The sequence below is a fragment of the Argentina anserina genome, chromosome 4 (assembly GCF_933775445.1).
Source record: "Argentina anserina chromosome 4, drPotAnse1.1, whole genome shotgun sequence".
Taxonomy (NCBI): Eukaryota; Viridiplantae; Streptophyta; class Magnoliopsida; order Rosales; family Rosaceae; genus Argentina; species Argentina anserina.
This window is the reverse complement of record NC_065875.1, coordinates 23910566-23936909: the sequence shown is the minus strand read 5'-3', so window position 1 is coordinate 23936909 and position 26344 is coordinate 23910566. Positions and strand designations below refer to the sequence as shown.

The 26344-nt window shown below is 37.4% G+C and overlaps 2 protein-coding genes across 2 annotated transcripts; both read left to right on the top strand.

Annotated features, from left to right (window-relative positions):
* Positions 1-7286: 7286 nt before the first annotated feature.
* LOC126790084 (truncated transcription factor CAULIFLOWER A-like) lies at positions 7287-14667 on the top strand. Its single transcript, XM_050516217.1, has 8 exons — positions 7287-7692; positions 12598-12676; positions 12760-12824; positions 12938-13037; positions 13114-13155; positions 13441-13482; positions 13605-13729; positions 14524-14667. Exons 1-8 carry the CDS (start codon positions 7508-7510, stop codon positions 14597-14599), a joined length of 714 nt encoding a protein of 237 aa, XP_050372174.1. The 5' UTR covers positions 7287-7507; the 3' UTR covers positions 14600-14667.
* Positions 14668-24274: 9607 nt separating this feature from the next.
* On the top strand, positions 24275-25897 carry LOC126791543 (uncharacterized). Its single transcript, XM_050518003.1, has 3 exons — positions 24275-24763; positions 24860-24936; positions 25428-25897. Exons 1-3 carry the CDS (start codon positions 24424-24426, stop codon positions 25725-25727), a joined length of 717 nt encoding a protein of 238 aa, XP_050373960.1. The 5' UTR covers positions 24275-24423; the 3' UTR covers positions 25728-25897.
* Positions 25898-26344: the final 447 nt, after the last annotated feature.

The following is a 26344-nucleotide window of genomic DNA, read 5'->3' as shown; positions in this document are numbered from 1 at the left end:
TTTAGTATTTTTCTTTTAGATATTGGGTAGCGAGAGGTTACCCAATGTCTGACGGCGTACTTCATGAGGGGTAACAAAGGTGTACCAGCGCTCATGAGTACCGTATTATAAATGTATTTAGGTAAAGAGAGGGGCTACCGTATTTCTCATGAGCACTTATAATTTCAGATATTATTTGACAACCAGATGGGCCGTCCAATGACTCATGAGTACATTTATAATTATATGTTTTCAATATGTTTATTTTGTATTTATACGCGAGTTGTATTGTTGTTTTACTCATACGAGCTGCAAAAGCTTACCAGGTTTGTGTTTACAATCCCGGTGCACCTATTCGATGGTGTAAGGGATAGTTCTGCAGGTGTGGATTAGCAGAATTGATGGACTACTCTAAAGACGTCGAAGATTTCTTTCTACTGTTAGTGGTGAGGATTGAGTGAATTTTACATTTCCATTGGTTGTGTATTATTCGAGTTGACTGAGTCATGATGTGGACTCAGTTTCGATACACTGTTATGATAAGATGAGTTCAGTATATTTGAGATTGTTTTTGAGTTTTCATGGCTTCGAATTTGAATTTTTATCATTTGAAATTCGGGGTCGTGACAGTTGGTATCAGAGCGTAGGTTGCGTATTCGGCGATTTATCAATATCATCCAGGAGCGATGACCCGACTGCAGCGGATTCCCATCACATGCTCTTTGCTATTGATATGTCACTGGGTACGCAAGAGTGTTAGGAGCTACACCTGAAGGTTTGGTCCTCTAAATAGAAGTGTTGTGATGATACTTCGATGATCCATGTTCCCTCTAGATATCTTGATTAATAGCGAGACACAGAAGTGGAATGTACCTTACCTATTTTTGACTACCTTACTAGAGTACTGTTTGATACGGGAGCATCAAACTCTTTTATTGCTAGTTCGGTAGTAGAGGTGGTAGGGTTGATTCCTACATCTCTTGGAAGTACTTTATGTGTTACTTCAGCTTTTGGAGTGTCTCTTGAGCTTGAGACAATCTGCAAGGCTTGTCCATTGTGATTGGGGGTAGATAATTCCCTGCTTCTTGATAGTGATTACGGACCACATCTATGATGTGATCTTAAGAATTGATTGGTTGAGGTCACGTCATGCTTTGATCGATTGCTTGGACATGGTAGTATTTTTCCATAGTCCCGGAGAGCCAGTTTTTCGTTATCGTTGCCTCAAGTCGGATAATGCCATGAGAGCATGAGTCTTGGCACATGTGGGGTCTGTGGACCAGGAATTAGCTATCACATACATTGTTGTGGTATCCGATTATAGTGAGGTGTTTCAGGAGATATCGGGTTTACCTCCTCGGAGAGTTATCGATTATGCATTGATGTTGTACCTGGTAGAACACCTATGTCGAATGCGCCTTATATGATGAGGCAGAACGAGCTTAAAAGAATTGAAAGTGCATATAGATGACCTATTAGACTAAGGGTTCATTAAACCTAGTGTCTCACCTTGGGGTGCGCAAGTGTTGTTCGTGAAAAACAAAGATGGTTCCATGCGGTTGTATGTGGACTATAAGGAATTGAATAAGGTGACCATCAAGAATAGGTATCATTTGTCTAAGATTGATGAATTGTTCGATTAGCTTAGAGGAGTTACGGTATTCTAAGATTGATATTAGATCCAGTTATCATCAACTCAAGGTGAAGAAGTTACATGAATGCTAACTGGTTTAATTAGATAGATTTCCATTAGGGCAGAGACCTATCAAGAGGTCTTAATGGAGAGCGTTGATCCAGCGTTGGGGGATATTCAGTGTTTCAATGCTGAGGACTGGATTTTAGTTATGCAACTAATCCAAATTGAGGCCAAATGAGGTTGAAGTATTATTTTTAAGGTATAGGATGTGAAGACCATAGGTTGGAAGTGGTTTAACGAAAATTTTCGTGACAAAGATTTCAAACATTATTTGTAATGGAGGGGTAGGGTGTGTGATACATCCTTAATTAGGTGATGCAATTCTTGAGTGGAGATTAGATCGTCGTTGTGTTTCAACTTGTCTTGATTGAGCCATAGACAATTGATGTTACTCATTGTTCTTGGCTGACCAAGAAATCTAAGGTGGGAAAATTTCATTTATGACATTATGATTTAATTATTTGCTAGATGAGCATTTAATTGAGAACGGTAATGTGTCGTGGAATTAATCATTGGTCTAGTGTTGAGAATTGGAACGTAGCTATGTCACTGATCCAAATGAGACGCAATGATGGTGAAGTAATTCTATTGAAGGTAAGGAATGAGATGACCTTGGTTTAGTGGTGTTTAGTGTTGGAGACTTGGAGGCTCATTTCTGTCCATGCATCAGGTTGATTATTGTTGGATAAGGAGATGTTAACTCAAGAGTTCAACAACGGATACATTTTACGATAAGAGAGTGGTCCTTTAATTGCTGCTTGCAGAGCAGTTATTTTGGCCGAATGCGTTGATAATTGAGCAGGATCATTTGGCTTCTCAAAATAATTAGGTGGCCATGAGGGTTCTTGATGAAAGTAAAGAAACAACTGTTTAGAGTGGTGGTGCAGCGATAATTTTGGGTTAGTCTGGAGGAGATGGTGGAACCAATATCAGGTTTCTGTTGAAGTGATTACTAAACTTATTAGTACTACAACTGTGGGGAAACCAATACTTTAGATGATGTCACTGGGGCGTTTGTGTGGGCCATGTGTCATGCATTCGAGGTATGCATGAACCAGTGGGTAGGGTATATCTCAGTTGTGGTCGTGTTGGAATTTGCGCTGTAAAATCCACCTAATTTTCATGTCACATTGTCGGGAGATAAATATCTTCTTTGTCTGTACTGCAAATTGTGGCATACCACTCATAGAAGCAGCTAGCTGTAATTAATTTCAGACGGTAAGTTTTGGTGAGGGTGGTAGGATGCGTGATGCGTTTCTCTTGTGGTGGCGGTAGAGGTTCTCTGCGGTTTGGCACAAGTAGAATCTGCAGATCAGAAAGTAACTATTGCAGATATTGTGGTAGTATCTGAGCATAGTGAGGTGTTTCAGAAGATACCAAGGTTACCTCCTCGCAAAGTGGTGGATTTCTGCATAGATGTGGTACCCAGTACGGCACCAGTGTCAAAGGCGCCTTATAGAATGGGACAAAACGAACTTAAAGAGTTGAAGGTGCATATAGATGAACTATTGGACCAAGAGTTCATTAGACCTAACGTCTCACCTTGGGGTGCACCGGTGTTGTTCGTGAAAAAGAAAGATAGTTCTCTGTGGTTATGTGTGGTCTACAGGGAACTGAAGAAGTTGACCATCAAGAAAATGAAGAGTTTTGAGCGCCACGCGTGGCTGCCAGAGGTGGCGCGTGAACACCACGCGCCGCTACATGCGGGGGCGCGTGAACAATAATTTTTTGTAAAAAGTAATTTATGTACAGTAAAAATATAAAAGTAATTTATGTACTGTAAATTGTAATAGTGATTTCTAAGCAGTAAATGTAAAAGTAAATTATGTACAGTAATTGTAAAAGTAATTTTCTGAAATAGTAAATCAATGATTAGTATTTACTGGAATAGTAATACGTAGACAGTATGTACATGAACAATAATACGTAAAAAGTATGTATATGAACAGTAATACGTAAACAATATGGAAAAGAACAGTAGTACGTAAACAATACGTACAAGAACAGTAATACATAAAACAGTACGTACATGACCATTAATACATGAACAGTAATTACGTAAACACCGTAAATTGCTGATCAGTAAAAATAGTACTGATTCGGCATTTGAGGTTTTACGTAACGTTTCTAATCACTTCTTATTCAATCTAGGTGATCGACAAAACAAGTGAATGATTTGCTTTTGGTATTATGGAAATTACGCTGAGAAAAAAAAAAGAGTAAATCTCACTATGACGAGTCTACCCTTGGTGGTGATTCTTAATTACGCTTTAGTTTTAAAGATCGAACTATGATATCTATATGATATAGTGGGTTGTGTATGTGTATAAATGGTAAAATTGATACATATATATGGGTTGCTATATTATATACTGTCATATTCATATTTCCAAATTAGTTTATTTATATCATTAATATTTATTATATTTGAGCATGAGTCGCTTTGTTTTTGTAGAATAACATGTGAGGATTGTATTGTACGTGGTCTTAACTGAAGTTATGTTAAAAAACGTTTTTCTGTCTTCAGACGTGTTGGCATATCGGAACCTAGCCTTGGCCGAGTGACAGTTACGATTCAGTTAGAGCTCTAGTCTGTCTGCCGGTGTACTGCATGAGGGGTAACAGATTAGTTACATGCTTATGAGTACCCATATTTTTGGGATATTGGGTAACAGATGGGTTGCCCAATGCCCGACGAAGTACTGCATGAAGGGTAACAGATGAGTACTTGGGTCTCATAAGTACCCGTATTATAAATGTATTCGTGTAAACAAATGGGTTGCCTAATTTCTCATGAGCACTTATATTTTCAGATATTATTGGACATCCAGATGGGCCGTCCTGAGACTCATGAGTGCATTTATAATTAAATGTTTTCAGTATTTTTCTCTTGTATTACTATGCGTGCTATACTGTGGTTTTACTCATACGAGCTGCAAGTCTTATCGGATTTGTGTTTACAATCCCGGTGCACCTATTAGATGGTGTTGGGAAAAGTTCTGCATGTGTGGATTAGCAAAATTGGAGGGCTATTCTGAAGATTTCGAAGTTTCTTTATTTCTATTTTGGTGGGGATTGAGATGATTTTACATTTCCATTTGATATAATGCTGAATTATAAATTGGTTTTGTAATAATCAAATCGACTGAAATGTCCTATGAACTCAGTTACGATACGCTATGACTATAAGATGATTTTGATTGATTGAAATTGTTTTAGAGTTTTTTCATGGCTTTGAATTCAAATTTTTATCATTCGAATTTCGGGGTTGTGACACTGCACCTTTTTGGTAGTACAGACACTTATTTTGAACATGATAGATCAACTTGGTGTGGTGAGACCATAAATTAAAAAAAAAACATAAAAAGTGTTGTATTTAAAATTTCGGGTCTATTCATCGTGCTTGTAAGAGCTAATTTGGTGCAGTTTCACTTAAAAAATCAGCTTATATCTCAACTTTCAAATTTAGTAAAATTTGGTATATTAAAGATAAGCAATTTTTTTTAAAAAAAATTATAGGTCCCTGGTAGTAGCTTTTAAAAAGCAATTGCTTTTATTTCTATTGTCATTAAAAACAAGAGAAATTTAGAACATATATTATAGCTCCTCCTGTAAATTAAACTCACACTCAAATATTTTTCAATCTAAATCCAAATTAATTTTCTACAAGCCTATTTTGACCTTTTGATTATTTTAGTTTTTTCAATCGTTGCATCTATTTATTTTACATGTTTATTTCAATCATTGCAATGATTTTTCATTATATTAAATTTTTGAGAGATTTGATTTCAAATTTTTCTTGAGAAAAATTCTTTACATAGCTCTTATGATCAATAGTTTCAGAATACAAAAACTATTCCAGTTTTTGTAGATTATATGAGAGAAAACTAAGCTTATTGTGTACTTGTAATTTCTTCAATTTTTTGAACCTACCAATAAAGTACGTCCATGATATATATGTTTTCTAAAATATTTTCATTTCATATCTTTATACCATGAATTTTCATGTGGTAAACCTTTTATTTTAAGTTTTAATTTTCATCTTTTATTCACTCTACTATTACCTAATAGATAGAAATATGCATATTAGTATAAAATTTTAATTTCAACCTATGAAATAGATCTTTGGAAGTTGCCTAACAAATAGGTTGATGTGAAAATTCCTAGAAGAGATGTTAGCTATGTAAATACATACCTAATTTTTAAGTTGTATTTAAAAATAAAAAACCTACTAAATAGGAATTAAAAAAACGTATATCTCTACCTCAAAATTAGGTTGTAAATAAATTTCTGAAATGAACAACTCTACCCATGAAATAGACAATTTTAAATTATAAAAAGGTTCAAATCACCATAAAAGTGATTTCGATTTTAACTTGATTTTAGTTTAAAAAGCTTCTAAATTCTAGATATGTAATTAAGAAAATGCTCAATTATTTATAAATTTATGATGAGTAAAAGAAAATATGTAATTAAGGCGGTTAATGAGAGCACACTTATTGATTTACTAATCACTAATTCATATAAGCTGCTAATAGTGACATTTTGTAATTAAATTTTAAATAATAGTTATAATTCGGTGCATAATAAAGAAAATAAGTAAGTATATTAAAAGAACTTCTAAAAAATAGATATATATTGAAATACCCCTAAAATAAAAATCTAGCTAACCAAAAGTGTTATAAGAAACACTGAGGTACATATATTTGTTGTGAATTCTGTATAGCTGAGCGGCTATATTCCTGAAGAGATAATATTATGTGAATTCAGTATATCTGAGTTTCTAATTTTGGGTTGGAGGGTCCAAGTCTTCAAGACGTAGGCCAGTCTTTCGCTTGGAAGTCATGCTTCCACACAGGAGGTTTTATAGGATAAGTTACTCACCAAGTATGGGAAATGTATGGTACCTAATTCAAGAAATATATATATATTTTTTTAAAGAAAAAAAATCTTCTAATCAAATATCTCGTACTTGCAAGTGACCATAGTTTCTAACTTACGATCTCAGTCATGAATATTTAGAATAAACTTTACGTTCATGTAGATTGCGCATATGAGTGATGCATCCCTTTGGGAAAAAAATTACTGAGTTATTTTACAATAATAAAAATATAATTACCAAAGTTGACAAAGTGAACAAAATAGGGGATGCAATACCTTGGTGGCTGGACTCGGAAGCCTTTGATATACCAAGATCAATCCGAAATTTCTTTTACTTTCTTTTGAACTTGAGGACATGGTGAAATTCAAACTCTACCCTTCAGAATGGGGAACCTCATCCTCTCTCTAGGATTTACTACTCGTACTTTCGAATCTATCCTTGGAATAGTAGTACAAGATGAAGAACCAAGCTCTAACAACCACCCAACTAAAAACTTACTGTAAAGATTACTTTTTACTGTCCGACGTCGACGTGCACAGCAATAGTCATCCGTACCAATTTGCGACTTTGCGACTTGTCAAAATCACAGGGAAACAACCACATAGTACTTGCGGCGAATCAGAAGTCGACAACGCATCCTTAAAAAGCCACACCGGTATTTCATTTCCCGCAAAACCACCTTACCCCTCTGAAACCACTTTTAATCCTAAATTCCCCAATTTCCTTTTCCATACATACATTCTGTACATGACTTTTTTCCACAGACAAACGACTCAGATATGGCTAAGCTAGAAGAAGAAACGACCCATTAAATTTTCCTCACTCCTTTTTGCTTAAATTTCCAGTTTCGGGTTGTCTTTCTTTTTTCTGGGGCTTGACTCTGTTTGGGTATAGATCAGAAATATCGAAAGTTTCTGATTCAGGAAGAAGCTAGGTCGGTAGCTTTTAATATGGGAAGGGGTAGGGTTCAGCTGAAGAGGATAGAGAACAAGATCAACAGGCAGGTCACTTTTTCGAAACGAAGAACTGGGTTGCTGAAGAAGGCGCATGAGATCTCTGTCTTGTGCGATGCTCAGGTTGCTTTGATTGTCTTCTCTAACAAAGGGAAGCTCTTTGAATACGCAACTGATTCATGGTACTCTAACCTCGATCTCTCATATATAACCTAGCTAGCCACCTTCTTCTTCTTCTTCCTCTACTTCTTCTCCTTCTGCTAATTATTCAGTTTATTTTTTCTTCTTATCTGTCATTTTTATCCAAGCTTGCTTGGTGGATATCATGCAAGTAGAAGAAGTTCTTGTTGTAAAAAAAAAAAAAAAAACACTGATTAATAAGGCCAAGTTCTTATTAAAGCTGTAAAAAAATTCATGTGGATGCAAGCTAGCAGGGAAATTAGTGTCAAGAGTACTTATTACTTAATTTGATATAGAGTAGGACTCCAGCTGCTTAAAGAGAAGTATTAATGACCTAGAATGAATTTTTTTTTTGACAACTGAATGAAATTTATATATATGTGAGATTTATGAGTACTTACATCTGGTTTTGGGACACTTGGTCATATATGGCCTGGATTTGGGTCGCAGCTTCCTAGCTATGATAAATCTACTAATTTGTAATTTGTACATGTTTTACTGCTATTAAAAAATTGAAACATTAACCTTGGAAAATGATTCTATACCATATTATAAATATTAGCAAAGAAAAACAGAACACCGGAACAATTTTTGAGGATTGGAAGCAGGGTACGTAAAAGACCTAGATGGAATATTCCATCATCACACATGTCGTTGAGAGAAGAGAGTGCAGCAGTCTAAAGTTAAACAAACAAAAAAATTGCTATTCCTGTAGAAAAAATTAGATGAAAGATTTTGTTTCCTGATCTTTGTAATTTCTGTAATTCTGTAATATGTTTCTGAGAAAAAAAATTCTAAAGAATTAAGAGTACTACACTAACTTATGTTATTTGGTTCTTAGCTGCTTCCATAGTTAGTTTTCCTCTATTCCCTACTAACATGTAATTCAGTAGCTAGCCTATTGATGTTTTCTCGATAAATCTATGCCGAAGTCTCATTTTCTCTACGTAATTTACTTCTGTAGCCCACAATAATTAAAACTCAAATAAGTCTTGGTAAGAAATTTGGATTTGCAGTCATAAACTTTTTTTTTAGAAAATGAATAACTTCATTTGACCTAAGCCAATCACGAATAAACATTACTAGGTCAGTCAGGAGTATGCTCCGATACAAAAACAAATTCAATATTAACTATCAAACTATGAAAAGGGAAAACCAAAATAACTAAGCAAATGTCCAACTAAACGAAAAAACGAAAAGCAATACGATAAAAATTAACCTTCAAATTAAAAGGGAGGACTTGAAAACGAAACTAAAAGGCCTTAGACCCAGCGGTGCACCTTTCAACCAACACATAAACAAGTGAAACCTTCTTAAACTGGAGGGGTCGTCCCCATACAAAGGGACTACTCTCCGTCGACCTTCGATGTTTCCCCAAGTTTCGAGCTCATGCCAAGTGTAGAACCCATCTCCGATGCTCCACCGTCTGGTGCCACTGCTGCCGGCGGCGTATCAAGCACTTGTTCAGTTGTACCACCCTCTATGCGTTTCTGGGATCTGCGTGCCCCCTGGTTAGAACCTCTAAGGGGTCCTAATGGTTTGGACTTGAGTAGGCTGAAAAAAGATATAAGACCTGGTACCTAATTTGAATCGAATAAGTATCAACCGGAGCTATTACTCACTACATCAAAAAGTTTCCAAAACGCCTCAAAGTCTTCTTGTTCCTGCTTCCCCTAGATCTCCCTGGCTACTTAGGAGACTTATTTAGAATACATAAAGCCCCATCTACCCCATGAAAAACCCTAAGGCTTTTGGTTCGAGCTCAAATGACACGACCTCCAGAGAATGCTTGGATCTTTTGCCGGAATCTTCCCCATCCTCCTCTCTATTGCGATCAAGGTTATAAAAAACGCTAGGCGTTAATTGGGCGGACAGCTGAAAACTAGCGCCCAGAGGATTAATCGGATTTGTATTTTTGTATATATTTTAAATTTTTAATAACAAATAATTATATAAATATAATTAAAATAAGAATATAATCCATGAAATTAATGTAAAAATATATATAATGTCTAGAATATTGAAAATACATATGTTCTTAATCCTTAATCCTTAATTCTTAGAAATGTTCAACAATATTGATCTAATGATCTTAGTCTCTTAGGAAAAAAAGAAATACAATTCAACAACAATGAACTTAGTAAAATCAATAATAAGAAACACAATTCACCAACCCTTTGGAAAATAAGAAAAACAATTCAAATAACAGGAATGCATTTTTGCAAGCATAATCCCCCGGAGGTCATCAAAATCTTCTTTTCCATATCATTCAAGTACTTCTTTTGTATCCGAATCAAACATAAAATCTAAAACTTAAAAAAAAAAAAACTTAGCCGCCCAGCCGCCTAGGCAGGCAAAAATCGGCCAGTCGCCTAACACCGCCGTTTAGCCCAAAATCACGGCGGCCAGGGGTCTTCGGGCACATAGACGGCGATTTTTAGAACATTGATTGCGACGGAGAGCAGTGATTTTCAAAGGTGATGGAAACTTGGCCACTTGTCGAATTTGCACTGACCTGCTCTCCACAGGGAATAAAACAGGCAACCTAGGGAACTTAGGGTTTAGGGGCAGTGAGGGTTGCCGGAGCGTTACCTTTGAAGATAATTGGTGGAGGCAAATTATCCCTAGCTGGAAGAGCTGATGGAGTAGCCTCAAAAGCTTCCTCGTTTCCCAAGCCGAGAGGACATGGACTTCTACAACCATGGTAGCGGCCAACCAATCTTTCATACTTGTAGAGCACAGTGACGACATGATTTGGTGACACACAGAGGCGAAGCCGCACTGGATTGTTGAGAGAGAGAATCAGCCGAACCCCAACTAGGCCTCTATTGTACCTCGACTCATTGACCTGCAACACCATCCCAATTGTTTCACCAACAAACCGAGCAGTCGGTGTTGTTTGTTGGAGAGGAGAGATCACACACATAAGAAGTGACAAAGAAAATAAAGCTTATAAGTGGGTGGATAATAATCAATTTTACCGAGGCCTTTTGTGATTAAAACCCAACACCTGTGAGGTGGCTAAGTTGGGACAGTATCGGTACAGTTGGTCCACGAGCCACGTTTGTCGCTGTTTAACATGGTATCAGAGCGGGTCCCTCTGCAGTCGCGCCTCCAATCTTTCGTGGGCCCGAGTTGGGTGTCACGTTGTCATGCCATCGGAGGATTTCCGATTGGATGACTACTAAGTGTCGTTAGTTACTGGACCTTAGTTTCTTTCATCTCAGTATGTGGGATGTTAATCTGTCACGTGCAGACCTAAAAATTAGGTTGCACGTGAGGGGGCGTGTTGGAGAGGAAACATCCCACATCTAAGAAGTGACAAAGAAAATAAAGCTTATAAGTGGGTGGATAATAACCAATTGTACCGAGGCCTTTTGTGATTAAAACCCAACTCCTGTGAGGTGGCTAAGTTGGGACAGTATCGGTACAGTTGGTACACAAGCCACGATTGTCGCTGTTTAACATTGTTTATAGCGTTGTCGGCAGGTGCTAGATCTCAATCTAAATCCACACAAAGTCGAGAGGAACATCGTTGATATCAGAATAGCCATCATAATCGTTGATCCCAATCATGGCACATTGAAAACTCCATGGCCATCCCTTCTTAACTCGAAGAAAATCCCGTTTAGACGTGAAGAAAAATAAGTAGGGATCTGCTCTCTCTGATACTTCAACATGAACAAAGACTCTTCACATGGATCTCATTGCAGCTCAAACAAAATCGAAGGGCACAGTGTTAGATGTACTAAGTCTACCAACCAGGTAGAATCGAGGAGCAACAAATCCCGTATCCGGGCAACATAAGTCGCCGAGATCCACAGGCTCATCATGGTGTTCAAGGGATAGTTTGGAGGCTAGGCGAGCAGTCATGGAAACAAGCTGAGCAGCCATAGAAAGACGCCGCACAACAGTTGGATTTTTTGAAGAAACCCTAACCCTAGGTATAGAAACGCGGGGGAGAGATACTAGAGAGAAAACCCTAGAGCCGCGGTATGGTTCAGTTGAGTATATTCGTTATACTAATATATTTACAGTCATAGACTATTAATTTGCCTGACATGTCATTAAAACTTTAGTATATTCCCGCATATATTTCAAAGTCTGCATTTTGATTATACGGATACGTACACTTATCCTAATCATAGCCAGTAATGCCTTAATTAGAATATAACCCCAGGCCTTGAGTTTCATTATCAATTAAATATGTTTGCCAATCTTTGATCAAGATATGAGTGTTCCTGATAAATTAATTTGACTTACCCATATATTCATATAGTCTGGAACATATATATACTCCTGTATGTTCAATGACCAATCAAATTAACACAAGAGGCGGGTCTAAGAGGATGCAAGCCCAGCGTCTGCTGGGCAAAGATTTATATTCTTGCTGAAGGTTTGTTCCCTCTGCTGGGTAAAATATAGCTCAGGATGTTTTACAGACTCTTATAATTTATATATATTTGAGAAGAGGAGAAAAAAGGAAATATGGAAACTGTTATTATTGGGTAGAGAAATAGGCTCAGTCACATCCGACTTGGAATTTGCTCCCTATTTGCATATTATTTGTTATTATTGTTGCAACAATATTTTTGTTTTATTTTCTGGTTTTCTATTTTCACTTCTAATCGTAGAAACTTTTTTTTTCTTCTAAATAGAACGTACAACATAGCTAAATATTTTCCGCTCACCTAGTTTTTGAGCCTTAGATCCGCCATTGATTAACACGGTTGACTTCTTCTTTGTATTATGTATCACGCTCTATAAATGCTTTCACGAAACTGTTAAGAATCTAGTCACTCCTTAATGCGGTTAAGTACAGAGGCACTGGATATTAGTTTTCTTTCTCGCATATATTACTCAAGTACTTGTTAAATATATGGTCATACTTCGAAATGGTTGTGCAGCATGGAGAATATACTTGAACGCTATGAGAGGTACTCGTATGCGGAGAGACAGCTAGTCGAACCTGATTTTGAATCACAGGTATCTGCCATTTTGTGAAAGCAATACTGAGGTCTTACTGTATTCTTTGCTAAACTAGTCAGATCACTTGATAATTAACGCAGGGTAACTGGACCTTTGAACACGCTAGGCTGAAGGTGAAGGTTGAGCTTCTGCAAAGAAACCTTAGGTATATGCATGCGGTTAATTTACTACTCTTGAATAACTTGCCACCAACTACAGCTTTCCAGTCCTGAATTAATAATTCATTGTATTTATCTGCTTAAACCAATCTGTCTGCAGGCACTATTTGGGTGAAGATCTGGATTCATTGAGTCTCAAAGAGATTCAAAGTTTGGAGCAACAGCTAGACACTGCTCTTAAGCAAATTCGATCAAGAAAAGTATGCTAGCTGACTTGGTTGCAGACCACCTTTAGTTAGTTTGATTTTAGTACTAATACTTTTTTATGTTATGCAGAACCAACTCATGCATGAGTCAATCTCTGAGCTTCAGAGAAAGGTCTGCATTTTGTATATTCACTACTAAACTCAGCATTAAGGAATTTTTTGTTTTGTGGAAATTTAATTATTGTAACTAGCAGCTTAAGAGATTCGATTCATATAATTAAGTCAATTTCACTAGAATTTTGTTTTCTTTGACAATGAAAAAGAGAGCTAGGGCACTTTCACTTTACTGTAGTAAGTTGTATACGTACGTAGGTGTATATGTGTGTAGTCATTTAATTAAATTTTTGCAGTCTCATAATCTGTTCACTAACTTTCTTTATGCTCGTCACTTTGACAGGAGAAGGCAATGCAGGAGCAAAACAACCTGCTTTCAAAGAAGGTTATTTTTACTATATATATATACATGCTAATAAAGTATTTTCTAATTAATGTGTACATTTTTATGCACTGCTCTTCTTTTCATTAGGTTTAAATCTTAAAATTAATCAACATATTATCCAGATTAAGGAGAAAGAGAAGAATGCAGCGGAAGCTCGAGAGGTTCATAATCGGGAGCAGCAGCAGCAACAACAAAACCATGGCCTTAACCTGCTAGCAACGGCTCCACTTCCATGTTTGAACATGGGGTAATATACTATTATTGCGGGTAAATTCCTCCTATGGTACCTGATGTTTGGCTACTTGGACAATTTGGTACCTGATGTATGAAAACGGACAATTTGGTACCTAAAGTTCTCAAATTTAGGCCATTTTGGTATTTATGTCAATTTTGACCATATTTTCATGGTTATTTTCGTCATCTTATCTCTATTTTACTTCATTTTTTCATAATATCTTCAAATTGCCTCTAAATTATCACTAAAAATTTGATAACTCATCCTCTTAGTATCTGTGATGATTTACGTATATAATTTTTCATAATGTAGCTATCAATCTAAATTAATTTTAATTATAAGTAATTTAAAAAATATATTTTAATAAAAAATTACAATTGCATAAAGACAATTTATTTCCTTTGCAAAAAATAATTCGGATACAATAAGTATATTAAGAATAAAAATTATTTTTAATATATGCAAAGTATATGTTAAATGAAATAGATATATTAATTTAATTATCTCTAAAGAGGCCACAATTATAGGAAGAAATGAAGAAAAATGTGAATTTAATGAGTTTAGGGCTAGAATGACGAAAATAACCCTAAAAATATGATTAAAATTGATAGAGGTACCAAAATGGCTTACAAATGAGAACTCTAGGTACCAAATTGTCCGTTTTCATACATCAGGTACTAAATTGTCTAAGTAGCCATACTTTAGGTATCATAGGAGGAATTAACTCCTATTATCGCTCCTCGTTTTTAAATATTAAAATTCATGGACCTTACTAATAATAAGGTGTATGGTTATGATATATGCAGGGGCACTCAGCAAAATGATCAGTTTCTTCAAGTGAGGAGGAACCAGCTTGACCTTACTCTGGAGCCATCTTTGTAATCATGCCACCTTGGATGCTTTGCTTTATGAGTATCATCACCAAGTAATGTTTTTAATTGCTAAGTGCACTAGTAGCATGAGGTTAATGTATTATATTCTGGATCTATATAATAGGCTGATATACATATAAGCCTAATTGGTGGAATGGTGAGAGGTTGATTTATGATATATATTGATGATCATGATATTTGATGTTTTGCGACAGTTCTTTAGCCTTGAGAATGCTAATTAATTAAATATATTATGTATTTTAGAGTATCTTATGTGGACAAGTAAGAATTTTTCTTAAGAAAAGAGTAGCCGCTCCTCGTTTTCTTTCTAGGGTTTCCTCTAGTGTTTCGAAAACACAGCAGCTTTGCATCATCCCTTCCCTCAAGCATTCTCCATGTCTAACGAGGTTGCCGCCTGAAAGAGTAGCCGCTCCCCGTTTTCTCTCTAGGGTTTCCTCTAGTGTTTCAAAAACACAGCAGCTTTGCATCATCCCTTCCCTCTCAAGCATTCTCTATGTCTAACGAGGTTGCCGCCGCATTGGCCATCTGTGAGGGTGGGTGGACTTCGTTTGTTTCTGTTGCAGGTGCAGCAGCTCTCTCGCCTGCCGTTTTTACAGATGGATGGCTTCCCTCCAACAAACGTCGCCGGTCGAAACCAAATTCTGTCATGGGCACGTTCATCGATCTGGGAGATGAGGGTAGTCGTGATCGGTTTGTGTTGTAGTTCTCCAGGGAAGCAAATCGAAAGCAGCATCTTTTTGGCAGACCATGGTTTTATGGTCGTTCTCTGTTTATCTTAGCGCCGTATGACGGCCTGGCGGACGTGCATTTGGTGCCTTACGATTCGTTCATGGTCTTAGTGGAACTTTTAGGGCTTCCACCCAAACTTTTCACGATTGAGGCCATTGAACTCGTCGAATCCACTTTGGGGGTGATCGAGGAGACTGACCGGCTAGGGATTAAACGAGGTCCTGGTGCGAAGCTCCGTCTTCGACATCCTGTTGTTGATCCTTTTAAGGAGGCTTATCCGCCGATAGTGTTTGAGTTTGGGCCAGATAAGGTTTCGGCCACCTTGTCTTACAAGTATATGAGAGTTGTGGGTTTCTGCCAAGTGTGTGGCCTCTTGGAGCACTTAGAATAAGGTTGTGGAGGGCCTCCCAATCTGTTGGAGCCTCAGGTTTTGTGCGGTGCGCCGATGTCGAGTTGAGGAGTGGTGAGTGTCGGCTTAAATGAAGGTAAGGGTAAATGGAAGGTTAATCCTAACCTGGGTTGTACCTCTCTTGTTCTGCAATGGTCTATTGGGTCGAGAATTAACCTGTTTGGAGGGGCTAGTCTGTCTTTGAGTGGCGGCGGCACTGGTGATCCTGCGACATCGTCCTCTGGCAGACAATTGTCTTTCTTCTGCTAGGAATGTCGGCGGCAGAGTTAGTACACTAGCACAACTGGCTCATATTTTTCCTCAACCGAAAGCACTGAAGCTACCAAAGGTAGTAACACTGCCGGTGGAGGAGCTGAGCCATGTGGAGAAGTTTGCTTCAGTGGCATTGTTGGGTTCCAAGCGAGGTGCAAGTGGTGAAGTTTGCTTCATTCCCTTTGATGTTTTCATTTGATGCTAATCTTTTTTTTACCTATGGTGAATGGTAGAGCTTGGTGGTTTCCCCAGCTAAGAAGGGGTTGGAGAAGAGGAGGCCAGGCTGTCCTAAATGCTTTACTAATAAGCCTAAGGTGATGAAGGAGGGTGAAGCTCTTGAGGGGTCCCAGAAGGCAAAGAGATCAACGAAGAAGAAGTATCAATGTTCTTTGGTTGTCGATGTTATACCAGAAGAAACTAGAGCTAGCTCGGTTGTTGTGCAAGGCAATGACAGTGACTCCAGTGATTCCAGGGTCATTGGGGAGGAGTCCCCCGCGGTGTAGGACTGGTCATATCTTGCTAGGTTACCTCCTCTGAACAGGATGGCCCTAGCGGGAAATAAGTGAGTAGACTCGCATTTGGTTTGTTTTGGATACTTGGTTTCTGGTTCATTTGTGCTATCTCATTGATGGTTTGGTAGCATAAAGTTATATGAGATTCTTATTTGGCTAGCATGGTTTCATTGTTTCGAATCCTTAAAGGGTGTTTTATGTTTATGTTACGTTCATAAATTAATATATGACTCAATCGTCGATTCTAAAAAAACATATCTTGTAATGAATTTGATGGAAACTGCACTTAAAGTTAGACAAATTTCTGCATACATATCAATTGGGCAGTAACTTTCAGGAAATTGTTTTGTGATCGACTTCTCTATTAACTTCACGATTACTTGTGTAATAACCCGAATTTTTAGAAACTAAATGTCGAGTATTTTTTAAGTGTTAAACTTGTGAAATTAATTCAAGACGACAATTGGAGGTTTGCGACATTTCAAAACAAAAACGGAAACGTTCTCGGATCGTTTAATTAGAAAACGTAACATTACCGCAACGTATAGATCGACTTTTATTCCGTCGCTCGGTTGCAAAAACTTCCTTCACGAAAGTCGTAGAGCTCATCGATACGAATTCGTGGACACGTCAAGCGTTCGAATCGGACGTTGGATGCAAAAGTTATTAACGTCGGAAGTTCGTTTCCGATTTTGGAAATAGTATAAAAGGAAGGAGAGGAGATTAAAAATCAGAAAATCAGATTTTTTCTAAAAATCAGATCGGGGTACTGTTCACCCGACCCAAAAACCTTCTCCGGCCGATTTCTCCACCATCCGACGTCGCCTCGTGTCGTGCCACCTATCAAACTGACGGGCTCGACGAGCTCCATCTTTTGGGCTACGCCTTGCACTCCGGCGACAACCACACACGGTGTAGCAACCGCCGGAAGTTACTGCTGTGGCAGCGCCGCCTCCTCCGGCCACCATGGCTCAAGATTCTTGGGGGGTTTTGCTTGTCTCAGTCCCAGCAACATTCCCACAAAAGGAATCGAGCCAAATCGAAGTGTAAGTATCCGAATCAAAATTTCAATTTCTAGGGTTTGTGAATAGTGCCGATTTCATGTTCTTCGTTGTTTGGACTGTTTAGACTCGGATTTAGACCTTGGTGTCAACTAGGAAGTTGTTGGAAATGTTGTTTAGGTTGTGGTGGTGAAATTTGGTGATGATTAGTGGCGGGCGGTGAACAGTAACGCCGAATGAATAGTAACTGTGAATAGTAACTCTACATGAATAGTGCTCTGTAACAGTACTGTGAATAGTGATATGTAACAGTAAATGTGAACAGTGTCAAGGTAACAACAGTAACTTTGAACAGTGTTTTGGTAAAAACATTAACTGTGAACAGTGATTTAGTAAAAACAGTGATTAGTAAACATGAACAGTGTTCCGTGAACAATGTTTTATGAACAACATTTAGTTGTGCTGAACTCGTCACCTGATATTTTAAGTATCATTTTCTAAGCATTTATCGTGCTATTAGGTGACTGAAGAAACGAGTGAGGAAATTACTTTCAGGGTCGTGGAAGTTGCACGCAGGAAAAAAGGTGAGTAAAATCTCACTTATTTACGAATCTACCCTTGCGGTGATTCCAAGATTTTTGCAAGAGTTTTTAATATTGAATTACGACACGTATACAATATAGTGGATTACGTATATATCGTATAAATGGTAATAAGTACATATATATATATATATATATAATTTGCTATATTATATACTGTTATGAATTCATTGGAATTGGTCATTTCGAATGACGAGAATTAAATGTTGAGCATGTGATGTGATTTTTGTACAATATGAGGTGTGATTATTGTACGTGGTTTTAACATGAGTTTGTTAAAATGTTTTATCTTCGGACGAGTTTTTGTCTTCGGACGTGTTTATGAAATATGACATGTATACGATATAATGGATTATATATATATTGTATAAATGGTAAATATGTACATATATATATAGTTTGCTATATAATATACTGTTATGATTTTATCGTGATTTATGTCATTTCGATGACGAGATTTAAATATCGAGCATGTGATTTTGATTTGTACAATATGATGTGAGATTATTGTACGTGATTTTAACATTGAGTTTGTTAAAATGTTGATTTGTCTTCGGACATGATTTTTGGTACAATATGATGTGAGATTATTGTACGTGATTTTAACATTGAGATTGTTAAAATGTTGATTTGTCTTCGGACATGATTTTTGGTACAATATGATGTGAGATTATTGTACGTGATTTTTAACATTGAGATTGTTAAAATGTTGATTTGTCTTCGGACGTGATTAGTACAATATGATGTGAGATTATTGTACGTGTTTGGCAAGTCGGAACCTAGCCTTTGGCCGGGCGAAAGTTACGATACAGTTAGAGTTCTAGTATGTCTGCCTTAGTACTGCATGTGAGGTAACGGGTGGTTATCTGCTCATGGGTACTCAGATTGTTTTGGATGTTGGGTAGCGGGTGGCTATCCAACGTCGGCGGTGTATTACGAGAGGGGTAACAGATGTGTACCAGCGTTCTTGGTACCCGTAATATAAATGCATTTGGGTAACCAGAAGGGTTACTTAATTTCTCATGAGCGTTTTATTTCATATTTCTTTGGGACAACCAGATGGGCCGTCCATTGACTCATGAGTGCATTTATATTTGTTTGATTTGTGAATTTTCGTATATATTGATATGCGAGTTATATATTTTCATTTTACTCATACGAGCTGTAAAGCTTACCGGGTTTGTGTTTACAATCCCGGTGCACCAATTCGATGGTGTAGTGGATAACTCCGCAGGTGGGGATTAGCGGGAATTGACGGACCACTAAGAGGACTTGAAGTTATTTATCTCCAGCTTATGTGAGGATTTTGTGTGACTATCTTGTGAGGTTGTTGTGAGGATTATACATTTCCATTTGTTATAATGTTGAATTATAATTTGGTTGTAATAATCGGTTTGACTGAGTTGTATTTTGAACTCAGAGATGATCCGCTGTGGCATTTTAAATGATTTCGATTTCATCGAGATTGTTTGGTGTTTAACGACTTTGAAATTTTGAGTTTTTATACTCGAAATTTTGGGGTCGTTACAACTTGTTAGACAAAGCCTTTAGGTTTATTTAAGTATGCACAAAAGTGACCATCATGAAAGAAAGACTAGGTAGCGAAAAGAAATCAGTTACAAGCGAACTGGAAAATGAAATCAAATATAATTGGTGTATGATTTCGATTGGAAAATCATTATAAGCCTAGAAATTACAGCTGCACTCTTTCTGAAGAACTTAATGAAACAATATCTTACAGATCATTCAAAAGCCTTCTCAATCCTCAGAATTTTGATTGCTAGGCAAATATCCTCTTCCGCGTTTATGTACTGCTGCTCTATTTGCGGGCTAGCCGTTGCGGTTTTGTGATCTCTGATTCTCAGAGATCATTAAATGACATCACCTACAAAACCAATTTGAAGTTGGTCAAGTTCAAGACCAAGTACTACTATTCTGTTACAAACCAATACCCCACCATTTTCAGCCAAAACAGTATGAAGTTAGCTAGAGAAGTTGGTTACCTGGCTGCAAACTGGACAAGTTTGGTTTATCTCCAGCCATTCATATATACAAGCAAGGTGGAAATGGTGAGTACATTTTGTCGTTATCTTTGGATTTTCAGGTGTGTATTCTGCAGCAGATTTAAGGAGCGTCAGCATATATCAGCAGCAAAGTTAGAAAATCAAGTTAATGTGTGTCCGTAATGACTGGACGTTCGCAATGCAAATCGATCATAGTATTCATTCTCGTGTGAATGGGAATGTAAAACAAGAGCACTACATATAAGCTTAAATAGTGTGTGTGTGTGTGTGTACAATAATTCTTAAAAGTTAGAGCAATCCTGACCTTCAAGACATGTAGGGCATTCTTCTTCTTCTATGGACGAAGGATACAAGAAACGGTGTCTTCCTATCTCCTTTTCGATAAGCAAAGGGCCAGTATCCCTGCTAGTCTTACATTCTGTATTTACAAGTTCCATAATAGCAGCATTAGGTGCTACCTCGTTCCCGGACGCAATCTGCTGAATCACAACTTGGTTATGGTTATCACACACTCGATATAGTTGATCACACTTAACAAGAGGAACAATATATAGATTGAAAAAGGTGAAAGTAACGGAATTCTATAATATAGGTACCTTGTTGTATATGTTAGGGATGATCCGGTTACCATCGTTGGTATTGTTATCATCCTCCGTGGTATCCAAAGTATCAGTCACATCAAAGCAAGAACAAAAACAACCCATAAAGACTTCGCTTCAATTTTTACTAGCTCCAATTTGTATTTTCAGTCACACCCTGCACAGATCGTCGACGAAAAAAAGTAATGTAACATGAGAAAGAAGCTAGTCTCTCTTTGAGGAAAACCATTCTAGCTATAATAATCAATTATCAAAATCGCATCTAAATTATGTAATCATAAACATGATTGATCATAGTTGGAGCAAAAAAGTCCGAAGACTAAAAAAAACTAGTCCAAATTCGAGAGTCCCAGACCGATAAAAGCTCTGAAAATAATTGAAATTAGAATAAGCTAGATTTTAGGAAACATACCGAATCCGATAATGCATGCACGGTATTGAAACCTTAGCAGGTTGCGATAACCTCCTCTTGACTACCAAGAATCTCAGAACTATTAAACGATGAGAAAGAGAACGGAAGAAGCAAACAGATCGAGTAGCAGTGATATAGATAATAGCTAATGAAGGCACTTCGTTGTTAATTAATTTAATAAATAGAAAGGAAAATATATAAAGAGTCGATTAAAATTCAACATTTTTGGGAATCCTTGCTCGAGTTGCGTAGGGATTTACGGCGAAATCCAGAATTAAGGGTCATACCGAATTTCAATGTTAGTCATATTGAAACTTGGATTCTCCAAAACGTTTTTAATTACTCACTGGTCTGTCTGTTTCCTTTTCCTACTTTGTTATCCCGAGCTCGAGCTCTAGTTCTACATGTATCGGGTTGGTGAGAGTTGTGTGATACTCCCATGCCGGTTTGACTCCTACAATTTAATTTACTTTTGGGGTCCAAGGAAGGAAGAGGCAATATTCTCTCAAGATCTCCTGACAGAGATTAACATTTTGTCTCAATTGTCTAGTTACATGTCTAATTGAGATCATTCAATCTGTACGTATCATCTACAGTTAGCTTTTGCTTTTCACAAATTGAAGGATGTGATTGACATCATATTTCGTTTTATTATTAGTACACATTAATGAATATACGTAATCAAACGCCTAGAATAACAAGGCCTAAAATCAGCTTATGCGGAGACAATATAGTCATCACGTTGTAAATTTTATTTTGAAGTTTCTTTCATATTCCTTATAATTATAGAGTTTCTACAAAGAAAGTGTTACAAAAAATCATTCTAACAACTTGTAAGAAGTGAAAAAAACTACATACCAACTATATCTTTATAATCAATAGTTTCACTAATGAAGGCTTAGATACAACCACACCAACCCTTTAAGCGTCGTTGGTATGCATGCTCACAGCAACTGATGATCTTTTATTTTCTTCAATATAAGAAAACTTCTTCAAGATGTATAAAACTATCACTAAACCTAGTGGACAAATACAAACGCATAGGCTAACTACTCTATCTGGTACGTACTAGTTAGTTAGAAGATTCTGGTATAGGCCGGGGCCGCCCGGCGCTCGGCTTTCCGTTACAATAATTCCAGCTCCACCATCGCTGTAATCCATCTCGCCCCTCTCCTTCATCTTTAGCCTCTTCTGAGGAAGCGTAGACATGACCAAGTCCTCCGACGACTTTCCCCATTATCAGTGGTCTTGTTGACACAGGCACCTCTTCTTCATCATACTCGAGAATGTCGAGATCGTTTTTATGACCACAACAACAAACAGAACCCATCACTTACTTTTGAACTTGGATGGTGAATTGATCACCAAGATCCGAAATTCCAAACAAACAAGGCACACTAGAACTATGGAAGAACAGAGCGGCAACAACATGTATTTATAGATTTCCTCTTGAGATTAGATTCTCTATTGTCATTTTCCTAGTAGGGTACGAAGTGGGAATATATTGACAACTCAGATGGGCCTTTGGGCTCATTTACAACATGTATGGAGCCTGTTAATAAATGGGTCAATTTGCAAGCCCGCTTTTTAAGTGTGTCATCTATTTTACATGCAAAAAGAAAAATCGTAATATTTCTCTCTCTCTTTTCTTTTGTATCACCTAGTTCTCCAAGGATCCAGTCAGGTGATTGTATTGACTTCCAGGGCTTGAACGGCTCCCCATTACACCCAACTCCTTGTACAAAATGAAACTTGCGATCAAAGGTCCGAAGACAAGCACTTTTGGATTTGAGGTTAGTCTTTTTGAGGAATGAATTGGTTATGATAGTCGACAAACCAATTATAGTATGGTATTTGAGTGAGATAATACTTATGTGATGAATAAGTATACATTACACGTCAATTTTACAGAGGAGCACTCTAGAGCTAACCGGTTTTGGACATATAGTTCTGTAATAAGTTTGATAAGATGTACTACTTTGTAGGGCTGTGGCCTGGTGGCAACCTTTTGGCATATAATACTGCAAGGACATAAGCATCATGATTGATTGGGTAATTTGTTATCATAAGACATGTAAATCATCCTTTTTTTATCTTTCTCAAATTGGAATTGCTTTTAGAGATTGGAAGTCAAAACGGAGGTTGGCACGTCCCATTGTGGTTCAAACTTCAAAGTTAATGACATTGTTTCCGAGTAGAAGCATCAAAGTTTTCTGTTATCTGTCTTCAGCAAATTCTGGAGTCCAACTTCTGATTTCAGAAGCACATGGAACAGTACGCGAGTAAGAAGCCGGTGCTATTCGGTGCTATTTGTACAAGCAAATTCAAATCTAATGTAACATAAACTAGCTATTTGCTCCTGATCACTACGCATCATATTGAAATTGCAGCTGAGACTTGAGCTTTTCAGTCAATCATTTACATATACCACCTAGCATGAGTAATTAGATTGCTGTTCTTAAGTTGATATTTGGTGAAATGATGACTTTGGTTGCGTTTGAGCGAAGCTACTTCTTTATGCATACAAATAAGTGCTAATCGAGCCCTTGCAAAGATCCAATCAGTTACATGATGCAAATTTTAATCATATACTGTATACTGTATAGCACTAATAATTGCCCTAAGAGGATGCCAGCACAATTAGGATTACTGATTCGAAAACCGAACAAAAATGTTCTAATATAATCTCAATCAGAAGGAGCAAGGGCCCTGCAGCTGAAATTTAAATGTTAGGATAGTTTGCAAGTTAGAATATGTTATATCAAAATCCATATACAAACTTGATGTAGAATGTCCCAAACTGCAATCAGTATCATGAAAAAAGATGAACACTGTTAGATGTTCACTGATTTCTCATCTTATGAGAGGTTTCTATGAGGCATTTCATCAGAATCTACATTTACAAAAAGAAGAGTGTTAGTTAGGTGCCATCAAGAAAGGAAAGCATATGATTGTTTTTGTTGTGATGAGATATAACAAAACTGATTGCACTAACATGCCAGATTACTATCTGAAGTGAAGTGCTGGTTCTGAAATGGCCCTACAGCTTCATGACAAGCAGAAAAGAAGGAAATACAAAGGAAACAAAGACCCTAGCTAACATGATTACTCCTCAATAAAAAGAACAAAGAAAGAATGGAAAGAAAAGCAAATTAGCCTTGGCCCATATAACCTTCTCTAGAATAATTTGCACACCTTCTTCAACCCTCCTCTTTATAACAATTTCTGGACCTCTCACTCGCACTTGAGGTAGTCATCTCTATCTGAGGGAAAATGGGGAAAATAGGTACGAAGTTGCCAAGTTTCTGTCTGAACAGGATTAGGCCTCATGTTCGAATTCGTTCTCCACCTATACAGTCGAAACCACATGCTGCAGATATCACTAAAAATGGTGGGACAGTTGAGAGTAGTGTTAATGGTGGACTAGAACAGAAAGCTAAAGATGGAGATGGTGCTAAAAAATCAGGGATGGTCTTTGCCAGGAAGATCATGATTGTGGTTGATTCAAGCATTGAAGCCAAGGGAGCTTTGCAATGGGCACTTTCTCACACTGTTCAGAACCAGGACAAGCTTGTACTGCTACATGTGACCAAACCTTCAACTTCAAAACAAGGTTTGAGAAATTTTATTAAGTTTAATTTTTCGTATCCTAATGTTGTTTGAGTTTGGAAAACTGGTGGTTGAATTTGATCATTTGTTATTATTAAAGGTGAGGATATTATAGCTCCAAGGGCTTATGAGCTTGTTCATTCTCTGAGAAATATGTGCCAGTTGAAGAGACCTGAGGTTTGTATAACTGTATATTGAGCTCATAAACTGCAATTTGGACCAGTTTCAAATTTTGTTACCATGCACACCATCTTTGACCTGAAAGCTTATTATTTACCACCTCAAGCAAAGATGAACTACGTGCAGTTCTTCTTTCCTTGTGCAATTTATGTACATTTCTTCTGGGCAAGCAATCCATATCTATCTTTGTATGCAGAGTATAACAGCATATAGCTTCTTTCATCAGAATACTACTAATTTCTTAAAGGGGTGGTTGAGGACATCATTGACATGTATAACGTAGGGTACCTTAATTGGCATATAGAACTCCTTGCCTTTATGATAATTTCCAGTTTAGTCTTGTGTATTCACTATACACAATGTTGAGATCATTTTTACAAGGTGATTAATGATGATTATATATATGGTATCATGGAAAAAGGCAGTAGTAACTTCATGTCATTGCTTTTATTTTGTGAATTTGTGATGATGATTAGTGTTGGTGACAGGTACAAACTGAGGTTGCAGTGGTGGAATTAGGGAAAAAGGAGAAAGGACCAACAATAGTGGAAGAGGCCAAAAAGCAAGGGGTGGCACTGCTGGTTCTGGGGCAGAAGAAGAGGTCTACGACGTGGCGGCTGCTGATGATGTGGGCGGGGAGCAGCCGCGTGGGTGGCGGTGGTGGGGTGGTGGAGTACTGTATACAGAATGCCAGTTGCATGGCAATTGCTGTGAGGAGGAAAAGCAAGAAGGTCGGAGGGTACTTGATCACTACAAAGCGGCAGAAGGATTTCTGGCTCCTGGCTTAGTAAAAGTATCACTAATCGAGCAGGAATACATGTATGATCAAGTGTCTGTATGATAGTCTAATTGGTTGTGTAAATTACAAAGCATATTCATCAGTGAATTATAAGGTGTGAAGGGAAAAGTGTTACTCATGTCATGCCATTATTGAGGCCAGTGGTGACTGTTATTTGCTTTAATAGACAATAGGACCCCCTTGGTTATGATCTTCCCTAGATGCTGTACCCTAGTTGTTCAATGTTTAAAGGCACATCGCACATGGCATATGGCACTAACACATAGCCTGTACCCTAAGTATATAATTCTGGGACACACATTAGTGTCATATAGTGTTTGCTTCTTCTTATATCAAAAAAGAAAAAGAAAAAAGAATAGTGTTTTCGACTTCTTGTCTTCTGATTCTCCCCACTTCACAACAATATATCATCTCACGATTCATTTACATTTCGTGAGGTTTTTAGGTTTTTAATGTGACCTACTCTCATCAGTTGAGTGATATATAACACAACTCACTGATAACGACAAGTTAATCTTTTACAGTTTTTCTTCATAACTATTAATATTTTAGTTACTATTGACAGGTGCTTGTAAAAACTTTCAATAGGTTGGGCCAAATTCTTGG